Below are 16813 nucleotides of genomic sequence, written 5' to 3'. Positions count from 1 at the left end.
TTGACCATTTTGTCAACAAATAAAAACTATAGACTAAAATGTTAGGAGAGGACTAGTGGACAAGAGATCCAGTATAAGTCATTTTACACTTGGTTGCATGCTGAAAATAGCAGATCTACAAGCACACAACGCGTGCGACGCGTTGTGTGCTTGCAGATCTGCTATTTTCAGCAATCAGTCATTACGACGGCATCAAGGCCCGCCAAAACACATTTTAGTCGACTAAAATCGTATGATATATTTAGTCGACTAAAACTACACTAACACTAAGACATTCCTGGTGTCAAAAATTGCTACCAAAAACAACACTGCTTCCATTAGCAACTGTTACTAGCCTACTACTAGTCTCACTGCCTGCTATCTACACTACAGTATAGACCGATTCCGTACCGGTTTCATGGTCGCAGCCTACGTATTTCCTGTAGGCGGACTCGACGTAGCTGCGGGGGTAAAACCCTCACCAGGCGCATCTCTTCCACTACAGTGAACGGCAGAGTGACTGATGTTAGTTTGCCTCAAACTTTACTCCTTTACCTGCTTTTTTACTAACACTAACATTACAAAGATGCCCAGAACATCGAGATGAACCTGTGTAGTTTATGGCTGCTCCAACAGTAGTGGCAACATAACAAATAAAATAAAACGGAATGTCTAATATCCACCGCGATGGCTGAGACCAGAGCCATTGAGTAATGGTTGAGACAAAGCAGTGAAGAATCCTGCAAGATACATAATTTCAGTCTTACCCAATACCCAATCTTTCTGTTTTATGAACACAAGGCTGCTGTATTTTATACATCATACTAAGCATTTAAAGTATGAGGTATAAAGTACAGCAGCCTTGTGTTAATAAAACAGAAATATTTGGTATTGGGTAAGACTGGCGTTATGTATCTTTCACTGCTTTGTCTCAACCATTACTCAATGGCTCTGGTCTCCGCCATCGCGGTGGATATTAGACATTCCGTTTTTATTTTATTTTTATGTTGCCACTACTGTTGGAGCAGCCATAAACTACAAAGGTTCATCTCGATGTTCTGGGCATCTTTGTAATGTTAGTGTTAGTAAAAAATCAGGTAAAGGAGTAAAGTTTGAGGCAAACTAACATCAGTCACTCTGCCGTTCACTGTAGTGGAAGAGGTGCGCCTGGTGAGGGTTTTGCTCCCGCAGCTATGTCGAGTCCGCCTACAGGAAATACGTAGGCTGCGACCATGAAACCGGTACGGAATCGGTCTATAGTTCTACTCCTATACCTTGTGTTTGAACTTGTTGGAGTTCTTGTTCTCCTTCTTGTTGAGGTCTATGAAGTAGTGAGTGATCCTGTCCCGTCCCTTGCTGGCGTCCATGTCCCAGCAGATCCTGAACGAGTCACACGTGATGTTACCGATCTTTATGTTCTGAGGCACGGGGAGGTCGTCCATCTCCCCGATCCCACTGTCCGCTGACATGGTACCTGATGGAGGGGGGGGGGGGGGGGGGGGGGTGGGGAGAGAGGGGGGGGGGTGTCGTTAAGTATAGGTATTTGGGATGATTATTTCACATAATTGTAGTTAAGTACTCTAGCACAGTGTTTCTCAAACTTTTCAGGCTGCAACCCCCCAAAATCTTTGAATAATGTTTAACCCATGGGGACCCCCCCCCCCCAAAAAAATAAAAATAAAAATTAATTTGAACCCATGGGGACACCCCCCCCCCCCCCCCAAAGAAATGATCATATCTGAACTGTGGATCCCCCAAAATAATCATATTTGACCTGGGGACCCAGGTCAAATCCTCAGGACGGTAAAAAAAAAAGAAAAGAAAAAAGTACATTTGCGATGAAAATGCTTCAATCTGGTGCACTTTGAGATCAAAATGAAGAGGCTATATCTATAAATAACTATACACACATCATATTAGATTAATATAATCTTTACTGTGCTATTGCCATTTGCCAACATGTATTACACCAGGGGAGAACACAACACGAGTACAAACAATGGGTGTTTGAGCTATAGGAACCAGCTGAGAGCAGGGGAGATCATCAACAGGAGCCTTGTTGATCCTTGAATCACTGAAATGACATTAATTGGCATGTTGGGACCTGATACCTGCAGTGGAGTTACACACGTTTCAGTCCCTCTGCATACATACACACTATGTACATAAACTGTACATCCACACACATGTACATACAGTGCACGCACGCACGCACACATACACACGCTTTACTCTTATCGAGGTCACTATACTGTACAAGTGACCTACTCCTACAGGCAATTAAGTTGTAAGATGGCACTTACATAGTTGCAGTAATGTCGTGGGTCAGTAGGTTAACGGGGATAGATATTAAGTGACAGTCTTCTATTCAATTTGGTTCTCTTCTTGTGCATGATCTGTACACTTTGTGTGTGCACGTGCGTGTGTGCGCGTGTGCATGTGTTTCATTCAGTGTGACCCTATTTCCATATGAACTCAGGTACAAATTAACCCCCAGTACAACAATGCATTGCTGTATTGTTTTCACGACATATATGAATTAATATAAACACATTTTTCTTTGAGTAAAATAATTATTAATAACAAACAAACTCGAATGGACCTTGGTTACATTTCGTAAATCGGCAACAGTCTCGTGGAAGTGCATCATTTCAAAAAGGTTATATCTGAAGAAGGTCACAAGACCAAAACGTTGCTTCTTATCAACAAATGCTCTGAACCTAGCAAGTGGCGGTGTGCGGGAGTCCCTCCTTTCTTCTACATTGTATATGCCTCGTCATCATCGTGTGCGGAAGTCATCTCTCTATAAAAGGTTATATCTGACAGAAATGGCAGAAGTGTGAAGATTGCAGGTGTGTATTGTACAGTATGTGTGTTGTGGCATCACGAGAGGACAGGTAGTAAATGTGTACTATATATTCCCATACACAAAATGGCTACCGGAACAACAACTACAACTCCCAGGGTGCCTCAGTCAGGACACACACAGGTGTAGGTGTGTGAGGCACCTAATTGAGGCAGAGCTGAGAGACTAGATGAGAGAACAAACAAACGGTGCATGAAGAGAGACAAAGGGCTGGACGGAGCTGGACCCAAGGATGGAAAAGGACTGAGAAAAGGACTGTGTTAAGTAACAGTTATGAGCCTGTGGGAAAATAAACCTAATTTCACTGTATAGCCTACTAGATTTTCCCCTTCCTTATTATTCTGCACTGCCTCACAATATCCCACCCTATACCTCTCACGATAGTACAGGTTGTACAATACATGCAGACTAAATTAAAACCACACCTTCTTCCCTATGCACAACATGCAGTGGACGTACTCAAAATAATGCGAATGCTTCCAAGTAGTGAATGAAAGGCTTTGTGGTGCCGGCATCTCCTCCACCTCCTCCATGTTTGGTTTGTTTACTGCTCTTGCAGTTTAACAACACGAGTCACACACTAGTTTGTTGTTCTGTGCGTTCCGGACGGTTTGAGGCCCGTCCTTCCGCATCCGATACTGTACACACGTACAGACAAGTACTAAATGGTCCTCCTCCTCATTGGCCAGGCATTTTCAAGGAATGAGGTAAATTAAAGTGTGTGTGTGTGTGTGTGTGTGTGTGTGTGTGTGTGTGTGTGTGTGTGTGTGGCGTGTGTGCGTGCGTGTGGTTCAGAGTTGTATTGTGGAGTGTGAACAGTTAATTAGTGAGTGTCAATGAGACTTCTTAGGCAGCTCGTTAATTCTCTTCCTGTTCATTAACGAGGGAAGAGACAGAAAGCCTTCTAATGAAAGAGACCTCTATCCTGAGACAACATCTTTCTCCTCGTTTCTCAGCCTCTGCCTTTAATTTGCCTCTCCTCTCCTCTCCTCTCCTCTCCTCTCCTCTCTCAGCGGAGAGGGGGAGGAGGGCATGAGGGAGGACGAGGAAATAAGCTGTCCAGGACAAGGCGTAAATGTCCAATTTAGGCATTTAACAGATAGCTCTCATCCAGGGAGAATTACACGCAGTGCATGAAGATTGCAGTAAATGACACAAACCCTAGTCAACACAATGACAGGGTAAGTGGTCGCAAATGGAGTGCAGCGAAAACCTGAGTAGTAAAAGATTGGAGTAGTGCAGTTCAAAGTAACTGGGATACCAGGAAAACATCAAACCTAACATCTGTCTGAACAACCTGCTTTGTAAATGAATAAAAAATAGCACCAAGCAAACTGAATAATATCAAAATATCATAACGTAATGCAAACAAGTAACCAACATACTGTACATCTGGACTGCACAATAGTATCGCTTGTCAACCTGTAGCTGTCCTAATACCAGACACCATGCAGTACCATGTGTCATCTACCATGTGTCAATGGAAGAGTAAGGAGACCACCTACTGTACAACCAGTACTGCACATGCACTAGTAGGCCCACTCTACCATACATACAGATGTACTAGTTTTATTGTATTACTCTATCAGACAGATTGGTTAAAATTGTATTCAATAAAATAAGATAGGCCTATGCATTGCAGATGTTATATACAGTACTTAACCCATTTTGGGGGCGGGAACCCCTTTTGGTGTTTTAAACATGTTATAATTTAGCTATTGAAAAATAGCAGATCTACAAGCTCATAGCGCGGCGCGCTATGAACTTGTAGGTCTGCTATTTTTGGGAAAATAATAGTTCAAATGTGCCTCAAATCTTTCCGAAAATTTCTAGAAAACATTGTTTTTTAATTTCGAGGTCAGGCCTGAATGGGTTAAACCTATAATTTACGGGATGCATCGCGTTCTTCACTTGATAATGAGTTATTTTACGACGAGTGACATCACCGTGCGACAAAGTTAAGACAAAATTGGATTTTTCCTTGAACTGTATAGAACCATACAAAGAGATATTCTTAGGATGAAAGCAGACTGGAGCAGCAACCAAAAACAGAAATGCGCCCTATAATCTTCTTCCACGTGCCAAATCTGCACAATAACCGTATAATCTGAAGCAGAGGATATAGCATAATCTCACTACACTGCACTGGTAGGACCAGTTGAGCGTAATCTGTGGATTATTGTCTTCTTCAGTAATGGGAACGGAGAGGCCAGGCCTGTGTGAGGCGCAGCGGCATACTGTATGTGGTTGTCTGTCAACAAGTGGCTCAAACCCAAAAAAGTGGGTCAATGGAAACGCTTCATTTTAGACAGACAGACAGACAGACTACACATTATGCACAAAAACACACAAGCATATAAACGCGCCGCGGATGCTGCTTTTCGTCCACGTTAATGAATGTAGCCGTTCTCACTGGCCACATGCGGACGTATAACCGCTCGCGCACGTGAAGATTTCTTTCCCCCCTCTCTTATCATCATCACAGTCGACTATACATTAGACTACATCCATCCAGATGGTAGATATATACATCCATTCAGACAGTAGACCACATAGAACCGGTCCATTTGGTTACATTTGTGGCTACACTCTTGGAGATGGAATAACACTGAGGATTTTAAAGATGGGAGTGCCGTGATTTTTTTCCACCCTAAAATCCACCTGAACTGAAGCCGCACCCACAGCTGTAGTTGTATGATAAAGGGGGAGGGGCTGATAGTGTGATGTCACTATAGTACTGTTTATTTCATTGGCCCGTTTGACTGTCAAGGGTTCAGCCTCCAGGAAGAAACCCTAAATACAAAGTTAATACACCATTGCCTTAGAGTATATATTTCTAGAGAAGGCACCCAGAGGAAACCCTGAGGCGAAATGGACATAGTGGCCGGATTTGGTAGTGCAGCTCGAGCCAGCGCTGCTCCGTTGACTATCATTGCGCACGTTCATGTGATTGGGGCCATGACACGTGAACGAATGTTTCATACGTTTACGCGCACAAACGGCACAATGATAGTCAACGGCAGCGCGTTCATGTGTTTGTAACCAAACCGTCCCAGAATGCACTCTGTTCCTACCAGGAAGGAGGAGTGAATCCGCCTCATGCGCTTTTGAGCAACTTAATGCAAGTGGATGGGAGGAGAACTCGGGTGTCTTCTCTATAGATATATAACTCTATGACCATTGCACATAAAAACGACTCCAGGGTGTCTAATGAAGTACTGTCACCTCATAGACACATGAAAAACTGGAAAATTACAAAAAATGTGGCACTCCATTTTCCAGAATGCACCTTCACACCAAGCACTATAACTAAGTTGTTATTACATGAATAAATATAATATTGTTCGCCATTGTTATAGTTGTGGTGTGGACTCTGCCATCCACTTGAGTTAGAGTGAACTCTTAAAGGGATTGTGACATAAAAGAAAAGTTTTTGTAATTTTCTTAAGTTATATTTATTTATATTTTCTGAGCTCAATTGCACAAATAAAACCAGAACTTTTAACATTCAGTAGATTTTCTGTGGTCTGGGGGTTTTCTTGCTCAAACAAGTGCTCTGATTTCCCTGCTGTTTGTGATGTCACAGCCTGCAAATCCCATATATGTCAATGGGATTCGCCAGCAGATGTCACTGCTTTCACTGTTTTGCCTGTTTCCATTGCAGCTCAAAAAGCTTCACAGACACATGAGAAAACCCCAGTCCACAGAAAATCCACTGAATGTTCAAAGTCCAAGTTTCTTGGGTGTAACTGAGGTCACGAAACAAACTTAAAAGAAGAATGAAAAATAGAAATAAATGAAAATAAATGTCATGAAACCTTTAACCCATTTAGGACGATTCTACAAATGTCTTCTAAATCAGACAGTTATCTGAAAAATCCATGTTTCTATGTCAGTGGTTCTCAAACTGTTTCATGTCAAGGACCCCCAAAGATATATGTATTTGACCGCCAACCCCCATCGGACCCCCCAGAAGCAAAGATTTGAGTTAAAAACGTTCACTCTGAAAGAATATATATTCAAAGATTTGCGCCACATTTTCACGATTTTTCAAAAATAGCAGACCTACAAGCTCATAGCGTGCCACTCGGTGGCGCGCTATGAAATTTGAATCTCCCAAAGGAAGACAGGGATGGGATCTTTTTTTGTGCGTGTTCTCCACACCCTTTTAGTCCTAAATCCATGTGCACTTCACACCAGATTACACAGAATACCATACTACCATACTACAGTGTCTAAGGACAAAAGAACGAATTTAAAAGGGAACAATTAACTCCTGCAAGCATATATCAATAACTGTTTACAATTATATTTATTTGGTTAATGTGGTATAAACGCATTTGTAGTTAGCCTGCTTTGGGTTAGTCTCGCATTGCCAGATGAACACAGATCTTCATTCTCCACCAACTGACTGGTGACAATTCAGTGTAGTGGCTAAAACTGTGTGGAAAAGTTATTTTATTAATATTAATATGAATTCTTTATTTCTTTATTTATTTTTTAAATGACACCATTGTAGAACCAGTTCAATGGAAAACAGTGTAGGACAAATGGTTTTACAAAGAGCCATGTGTTGAGAGAGAGAGAGAGAGAGAGAGAGAGAGAGAGAGAGAGAGAGAGAGAGAGAGAGAGAGAGAGGGCGAGACAACAGAGAGGACAGCAGGGTTCTTTCTTTGCTGTATTCCTTTCTTCTGCATCCATTTCACTTGCTGCCTTTGCTCTCTCTTTCTCTCTCTCTCCCTCCCCATCATCTCAGTGAAAAGAGGAGAGGGCGATCTCTGTTCATCCGTCACAGAGAGGTAATTAGCCACGGCTCTCTCCTGCACTGACCCTGGGTCTGCTCTCTGTGGTCACACACACGGCACACGACACAACGTCACATAGAACACTGACCCTGGGTCTGCTCTGTGTGGTCACACACACGGCACACAACACAACGTCACATATAGAACACTGACCCTGGGTCTGCTCTGTGTGGTCACACACACGGCACACGACACAACGTCACATATAGAACACTGACCCTGGGTCTGCTCTGTGTGGTCACACACACGGCACACGACACAACGTCACATATAGAACACTGACCCTGGGAGAAGCAACCCCACCTTGAGAAGCACTTGGAATTGTATGAGTTTCGTCTTTTTTTCTTTTAATATTGTGAAAACAGCAGATCTACAAGCTCACAATGCCTCGCAATGCGAGGCGTTGCATGTGAGCTTGTAGATCGGCTATTTTCACCCCCCCCCCCCTTTTCTTATATATTATTTGACAATTTGACCAATGTTTCACTAGTTTTTACAGTATAGGTTGTTGATTACTGTTGATGCAGTAAAGGCCTAATGGTTTTTGTCTTTTCTTTCTTTCATTTTTTTTGGTAGGTATTAAAAGGGTCTCAAAAGGGTCTCAAAAGTCCTTAAATGCTGGTCACTTCATTATGTGTGGACCCCCCAGGGGGTAACGGCCCACAGGTTGAGAACCACTGGTTTAGAGTACGCGATTGAAATTCAACGGTTCCCCTACACAGAGAACTATGCTGGAGGCAGCGACGCCCACAGAATAATCCATTGTTCTGCTTTGCGGGCATCGGCAACACATTTACCCCGAGTGGTTGATTCGCTCGTCCGCTGCGCGTCTATATTTGGCTCTGTGACATCAGGTGCAGCCGATAATCTAATCGCTAATGAGAGTTATATCTCTTTACACAGCTGTCTCGGTCTGGTGAACTTTAATTTCTCAAACAATTGTGAAATGGATTGCATTTGTTCTGCTGAATAACTGCATTAACACACTGAGAACGAGAGCAGTGAAGCTTAGAGGGAGATATAGTGAGGGAGTAGGAGCCCTGAAAGATAGACAGTGTAGGAGAGACAGACAGTAGGACAGCTGAGAGGGAGACAGTGTAGGAGAGACAGACAGTAGGACAGCTGAGAGACAGACAGTGTAGGAGAGACAGACAGTAGGACAGCTGAGAGACAGACAGTGTAGGAGAGACAGACAGTAGGACAGCTGAGAGGGAGACAGTGTAGGAGAGAGAGACAGAAGGAAAGCTGAGAGGGAGGCAGTGTAGGAGAGACAGACAGTAGGACAGCTGAGAGGGAGACAGTGTAGGAGAGACAGACAGTAGGACAGCTGAGAGACAGACAGTGTAGGAGAGACAGACAGTAGGACAGCTGAGAGGGAGACAGTGTAGGAGAGACAGACAGCAGGACAGCTGAGAGGGAGGCAGTGTAGGAGAGACAGACAGTAGGACAGCTGAGAGGGAGACAGTGTAGGAGAGACAGACAGTAGGACAGCTGAGAGACAGACAGTGTAGGAGAGACAGACAGTAGGACAGCTGAGACAGACAGTGTAGGAGAGACAGACAGTAGGACAGCTGAGAGGGAGACAGTGTAGGAGAGAGAGACAGAAGGAAAGCTGAGAGGGAGGCAGTGTAGGAGAGACAGACAGTAGGACAGCTGAGAGGGAGACAGTGTAGGAGAGACAGACAGTAGGACAGCTGAGAGACAGACAGTGTAGGAGAGACAGACAGTAGGACAGCTGAGAGGGAGACAGTGTAGGAGAGACAGACAGCAGGACAGCTGAGAGGGAGGCAGTGTAGGAGAGACAGACAGTAGGACAGCTGAGAGACAGACAGTGTAGGAGAGACAGACAGTAGGACAGCTGAGAGACAGACAGTGTAGGAGAGACAGACAGTAGGACAGCTGAGAGGGAGACAGTGTAGGAGAGAGAGACAGAAGGAAAGCTGAGAGGGAGGCAGTGTAGGAGAGACAGACAGTAGAACAGCTGAGAGGGAGACAGTGTAGGAGAGACAGACAGAAGGAAAGCTGAGAGGGAGGCAGTGTAGGAGGGACAGACAGTAGGACAGCTGAGAGGGAGGCAGTGTAGGAGAGACAGACAGTAGGACAGCTGAGAGGGAGACAGTGTAGGAGAGACAGACAGTAGGACAGCTGAGAGGGAGACAGTGTAGGAGAGAGAGACAGTAGGACAGCTGAGAGGGAGACAGTGTAGGAGAGACAGACAGTAGGACAGCTGAGAAGGAGACAGATGTATACATGATAAACATCATGCTACAGCATTACACTATACAACTATCTATCTGCAATTCATTCAGACCAAATGAACAAAGGTTGTACCAAGTCACGATTCATACGCTGTGAATTATATTCTAATGAGATGCAATTGAGACGGTGTAATGACCCGTGTATAATGTCTCAATTAAGTTGCAGATGGGACCGGGCCATTAACACACGCACGCACGCACGCACGCACACACACACGCATGCACGCACGCACGCACGCACGCACGCACACCTGGAACCCATGCATGCGGGCTTGCATATGGCTAGACAGACAGAAAGATGAGAGGTTAAGGGGAAGATTCAGTAGGGATCTGGAGGCCCTATAGAGTGTCGCCGTCCCGCCCCCTTTCATGTGCGACGACAGGCCCAGGAAATAATTCCCAATGCGCTTTCCCCATAGACATTTCAAAAAGTATTTATTTAAAGACCTTTTAAGCGTCGTACGAAAGCCAACTCGAGTCGTGACAAATCATGACAACAAACACAATATTTTGGACAAAAAAATTGTTGTAACCTGCCGTTCTTTTCTTCTTTCTAATTATTTGTTCGGCCCAAAACATTGTGTTTATTGTCATGATTTGTCACGACAAGAGTTGGCTTTGTCCTCGGCGTTACACGTGTTTAAATAAATAAAAAATTAAAGAATTAATTAAAAGTCTATGAGGAAAATGAACGGCCACATGCGGCCCCCACCTTCACTTAATGCTTAAAATGTTAAAATCGGAATACTGATATAGTATTGATTTCAGCTGTTACAATTCCAAACCCGCTTTAATTACTTCATGACTAGTATTAAATGACTAGTACTTAATGACTAGTAAAAATGTTATTGTCTTTTTGTGTCCAGTGTTAACAGTTCATAAAGTTAACATAACTATAACTTAATGCATTTGAAATTCAATACAAAGGTTACTTTTCAGGATTCCAATTCAAAAATAGCAAAAACAAATATTCAGGTTTTCAATTCAAATATAGCAAAAATAGCCGATCTACAAGCTCAAAACTTGAGCTTGTAATAATAATAATAAAACTTTATTTGTATAGCACCTTTCATGACATGAAATGCAGCTCAAAGTGCTTTACAGAACAATGGAGAATAAAAGAAAAGCAAGGCAACGACATTAAAAAACAAGCAGTAATGCAATACAGTGAGGACATGAATAACAAAAAATAAAAGATCAATTAAAAGCAATGTTGTAGAAGTGGGTCTTGAGCTGAGTTTAAAAAATGTCTACAGAGGCTGCCTGACGAAGGTACAGTGGGAGCTTGTTCCATGCCGACGGCCCGTAGAAGCAAAAAGCTGCTTCCCCGTATTTTTTTGTTGCCATTTTTTTAGGCAAAGCGAGCACGCCAGCAGTGGAAGACCTTAGGGGGCGGTTTGGGACATATTTAGGCAGGCAGTCATGTAGGTAGGAAGTTGCGAGACCATTGAGAGCTTTATAGACAAGTAAAATAATTTTAAAATAAATCCTAAAAACAACCGGAAGCCAGTGCAGTCAGTGATGCCAAAACTGGAGTAATATGTTCTCTCATCTTAGTTCTAGTTAAAACTCTGGCTGCTGCATTTTGGACAAGTTGTAATATGTCAATTGTTTTCTTAGGCAGTCCTGAAAAAAGTGCATTGCAGTAATCAAGCCGAGAAAAAACAAAGGCGTCAGCTATTTGTGCTACTATGAGTAATATGCACTGTGGCCCTCTGGAGTGAGTGTGTAAATATAAAGTATTGGCAGTCTGCATCATCAAAGTTGCCCACCCCTGTCAGATAGCCTGGCCTGCGTTCTCACTCTCAGGGTGTTATTATGGGTAGAGGCAAATAAACAACCCTTTATAGCCACAAAGTCTCTCCCAGCCAGTCAAGGTCAACGACCAACAACCAGACACCACAGTCCATCTGGGAAAGGCCAGAGTGTCATCATCTCACGCCAACCATCATACTCCATCTCCACCGTGTCAGGCTATCACCCGTCTTCAGAGACATATACGTCACACCAGTATTACATTTCAGACTGATTGACGACCGAAAATGCTGTGTATTGTACTCCGATATTGTGACTCTTTATTTACGAAAAAACTAAACGACTAAATTACTTTCTGGTGTACTACTTTATTGTCTATTTATGATTATTCACTATAAGGGTTAAAAGGTGTCCCTTCTACTGTACCAAGTGTTTTGCTAAATGCTTTTTAGCCGCTTTTATAAGGGTAATGACAATCTTTCATGGTGACAAAGGCTTTAAATGCCTGTATACTTTGAGGGAATCTGAGTATTTCTACTCGATTATACACCAGGCACTTTTCAGCCCCTGGTGTTTTTTCCAACACTGCAATATATCTGTTTTTTGGAGGCCCGCGTGAGGTTTTTCACTATCCAACTTGGGTTTTCATCACATTTTGGCGATAATAATGCCTTATGATATGGTCTTCTCTTCTGAATATAATATCTAGATTACTTTATGAAAATCGATTTGTATCGATCAGAGACAGTCACAGTATAAGCATAGAGGGAATTCTAGCAGTTCTGGAGGTATTTTGCCCTGTCACCAAACAAACAGTGATTTGCTCATTCATATGCAGTGCACGCACACACACACACGCAGGCATGCACGCACACACACACACACACACACACACACACACACACACACACACACACACACACACACACACACACACACACACACACACACACACACACACACACACACACACACACACACACACGCACACAGACTTAATGTGTTCTTTCTAGTTACTTTTGCCCTTTGTGTCAAAATCAAAGTGAAAGTCATTTTTCAGAATTTAACCATTTGACATGCACACACACACGGACGCACGCACGGATGCACGCACGGATGCACACACACACACACACACACACACACACACACACACACACACACACACACACACACACACACACACACACACACACACACACTCAAAGAGCCCCAAGGATGTTATTAAAATTTCATGACTCTGAAGTTGCAGAGCCAAAAATAGAGTACCCCCACCCCCCCACCAACATAACGTGACAAAGCATTACAAAGAGTGGGAGTGGAGAAAGACAAATCATTTTCTCTCTCCTACACTGCCTCTCTCTCTCTCTCTCTCTCTCTCTCTCTCTCTCTCGAAGGTTTACTACTGTCTGTCTCTCCTACACTGTATCCCTCTCAGCATTCAGTGTGCCTCACTGCCCCCCAGACATTTTTTAAGTTGCTTGATTCAATATTTAGATATTTGATATACATTCTAACAGATACACACCCCTCCTATATGAGCCCATTCTACTGCAACATGGTATTCTATATCATCCTATATCACACAGACCTTTAAGACCAAACCAGCACACTTTCAACTGACATCATTGTTTTATAGATGCCTCCCGCAGCTGTCTGACATTATTGTATGCACCAAAAATAATAATAATAATAATAAAAAGTCTCTTTTAGCTGTTCCCTGCAGGCCAAGGGGACACCCCCAGAGGAGTGCTCTATCCCTGGAGTCGCCTCCATCAAGCCCTCTGGGCCAAGCTAGGTTCCAGGGGTGACAACAAGGGCCTCTGGTCCCGAGGGAGTGCTATTTCATTCCTGGGTATAATTCGGTAAATGGGTATTGAAACAGATGAATCCATAGGAACCCTCTAATTGCTTCATAAGCCAGTGTAAACCCCAATATCAACTCTTGAATCCCAGCATCCATATTCTGGGGCGAACATTAGCCAGAAATAGCCCATCTACAAGCTTTTTTTTAACCTATACTTTTTAACCTAACTGCTGTATACTTTACCTTTCAATTCGGGACACCATTTATAGAATCTATATGTGTGTACGTCTGTAATCCACATAACTCGAGAACCGTTCACCCCACCGACTTCAAATTCGACACACGCGTTCCACACCCCCACGGGGAGTGCAGTGCCCGGTGTCGAGACTGTCGGATAGCCGGTTGTCCAGAGCCAGCCCAAATGCCTCTCCCCGGGCTCTGGACCTGATCACCCCTATATATTTCCATAATGGAGCTGGCCTGTTCTGACATCACAACACAGACAGATGGGTGGAAGTGGAACGGGTATATCGTATAGTAGTAGTAGTAGTAGGCCTAGTGTAAGAGCCATATGATAGTATTTTAGTACTCATTTGATGACATCACAGGGCATGGGAAGACCCAGGTGGCTTGGGTATTTAATAGGCCCCAATCAAGCGGCAGGTGTTGCTGATTGGCAGAGGCACACTCTTTTTCAACTGTGTTTCTTTGAGCTGTATAGTCTGTATCCTGATTTATTTACAGTATGTAAGTATTTATTATATGCTGAGGTGACAGATCGGCTAATAAATATCTTTGTTTGTGAAGTTTGGACTTGAGCACATGTCTGCACAGCCTCCCTATAGCCGTCAGCATCCATGTAGTGTTTAGGCATAGGGCTTTGACACTACAAGTAGTAAACTAGAAGCTACAGTATTTAGTAGTAATTGTATTGTTAGTTAATTCCTGAGCAGTAGAGTTTTCAGAGAATGTTTTATTGTGAATTAAATCTCCATCAGAGAAGCAGAGCTGTGTGCAGTTCACATGAAAAGCAGCTCTCCACTTCAACACGCAGAGAAACAGTGTGCTGTTCACATGAAAAGCAGCTCTCCACCTCAACATGCAGAGAAACAGTGGGATATGGAACCAACAGGGGAGACACATTGTGAAGGACCTGTGGAGCGAGCAAGAGTCCTCTCAGGCCCATGCATGCAGCCATGGCAGGCAGTAAATGACTCACTCTGTCCCCCCTGTCGTGTAAAAAGCACTCAGAGAGCCCTCAGGACGTCGACAAGGGTCAGGATCATAAAGAACAACTGTCACGTTGTCATGGAAGCCGTGTTGTCAGTGGTCTGTTCCTCTGGAAATCAATCAAGCTATAGCGTCTCGTCAACATGTAGGCAATACTTTAGTGGGCGACCGTGTAGTTCCCGCATCATCTATGTTAAAAAACAATAGCACGATGACTCCATCACTTGTACTGTGTTATCTGCCTCCACCTGTAAGTCACAAACGTTCACAACGCAGGATAAAAAACATTACGTGAGGAGAGGCTTCCCAAGATTCAAGATTCAAGACCGTTATGATTTTGTCAAAGCACACTGTCACACAGGGATTTCTCCAGACCTGTTCAGTCACGTGTATAGGCGCTAGCCTGGCGCGGCCAGAAACATAGCGAGGATTCACTGACGCTTCCGGGAGTCTGGCCACGCCAGGCTAAATAGGCACACCACCGAGACTGAATTGGTAAGGCACTGAGGCACGGACTGGCACAGGAAATATGCCCTGGCATTTGTGGTCTTCACCGGCCCAAAGACGGCTTAGTAAAGACGCTACTATGCCTTTTTTTTTATTACTTTTTCTTATTGTTTTGGCTCAGCCCTTCTGGCATATTATGCCAGAATTGCCAGACTGTCCAATCCGGGCCTGGAATAAATTGGTCAGCAGCAGCGAGACTAAACATCAGAAACATATACCACTATGTAATATGCTTCTAAAGAAAGATTTATTTTATTTCATATTTGTTTAGGTTTATAGCTTGCAAAAACAAAACTAAATAAATAAACAAAATAAATAAATAAACAAAATAAATAAATAAACTATAACTAAATAAATAAATAAACTAAATAAATAAATAAACTAAATAAATAAATAAACTAAATAAACAATTTAGTATTATTTAGTATTATGTAAGGTTTTGCCCACTCAAATGGTACCTCGTCAGATAATCCCCACATACTGTATCCTACAACAACTTCTGTGAACAGACTTCACTGTAGTAGCTTTTCATAAATTATATTTGTATATTTGTCTGCTGTCATGAAAGTTTATAGTTCGAGAAATTCCCATGTTACCCATGTCATCAGCACCATCCTCCAGTAGAAAATAAACGAAACAGGGTTTCTCAAAGTGGGTGTCGTGGCACCCTATAGGGACCGTGCCGTGATGTATAAGTCCATGGGGGTGCCACAGAATACTTTGATAATATTTTGAATTAATCAATATCACTTCAGTTTAACTACTACTACCAGGTGTGTCCAAACCCTTTTCAAAGGGGGCCATATTAGAAAGTATTATAACACCCAAGGGCCAACTATACATCTCCAGACTGACAAAAGGTGCCTTCGGACTATAACAAAGTCACAACAATGTTATGTAACTATCATCATCAATATTTAATACCATGGTCTTTTGTCAGGTGTGCTGTAAACAAAACACACAAATAACTCAGCCTTTTCTCAGGCGTTATACACTAGTGTTCTTGCTGAAATGCTGAAATCAGTTTGGACGAGTAATTGCATGAGAGAGAGAGAGAGAGAGAGAGAGAGAGAGAGAGAGTCAGATGTGACCATATTTATCTTCCCTGAATCATGTCTGAACAGGATACCTGTCTTTCAGCCCTCATTTTGAGACAGACAGACAGACAGACAGACAGACAGACAGACAGACAGACAGACAGACAGACAGAAATAAGGAAACAAAAAGAATCAAAGACAAAAATACTCAGATCATTGTGTATACCTGCGTTGTGAAACTTCAAATAATCCAAAATCCCATGCAGTACAAAATCCCCAGTCAGCCTATCCATGACATCACCATATCTCTTTGTCCCTCCACCTCTCCCCAGAGAGACTCCTAACCCCCCCCCACCCCCCCCCCCCCCCTCTCTCTCTCAATAAATATCTGAGGTTAATATGAGGTAAATTAATGACATCACCACCTTGACAAAACTGATGACAAACCGCCCAAGAAATGTGCCTCTTTTTCCCCTCCTTTTTTGTTGTTAAAACACACAATGCTGCCTACAGTATTTATGCATTATGGCTGAATTAATTGTTTGGTCAGATTGAATATGAATATGATT

At 43.0% G+C, this 16813-nt stretch overlaps 1 protein-coding gene across 1 annotated transcript in view; it reads right to left on the bottom strand.

The window, feature by feature from the left end:
- The window catches only part of LOC310874190 (phytanoyl-CoA hydroxylase-interacting protein-like), a 29821-nt gene that overhangs the window by 11695 nt on the left and 1313 nt on the right, over nucleotides 1-16813 (bottom strand). Inside the window, exon 2 of the mRNA XM_083786896.1 lies at nucleotides 1254-1453. Within this exon, the coding sequence (XP_083643022.1) occupies nucleotides 1254-1453 (200 nt within the window). The remainder of the gene's footprint in view (nucleotides 1-1253; nucleotides 1454-16813) is intronic.

This window comes from Protomyctophum parallelum (genome assembly GCF_964188405.1).
Source record: "Protomyctophum parallelum genome assembly, chromosome: 17".
NCBI classification, from domain to species: domain Eukaryota; kingdom Metazoa; phylum Chordata; class Actinopteri; order Myctophiformes; family Myctophidae; genus Protomyctophum; species Protomyctophum parallelum.
Note: the sequence above shows the minus strand (reverse complement) of the source record. Positions and strands in the feature narration are given on the sequence as shown.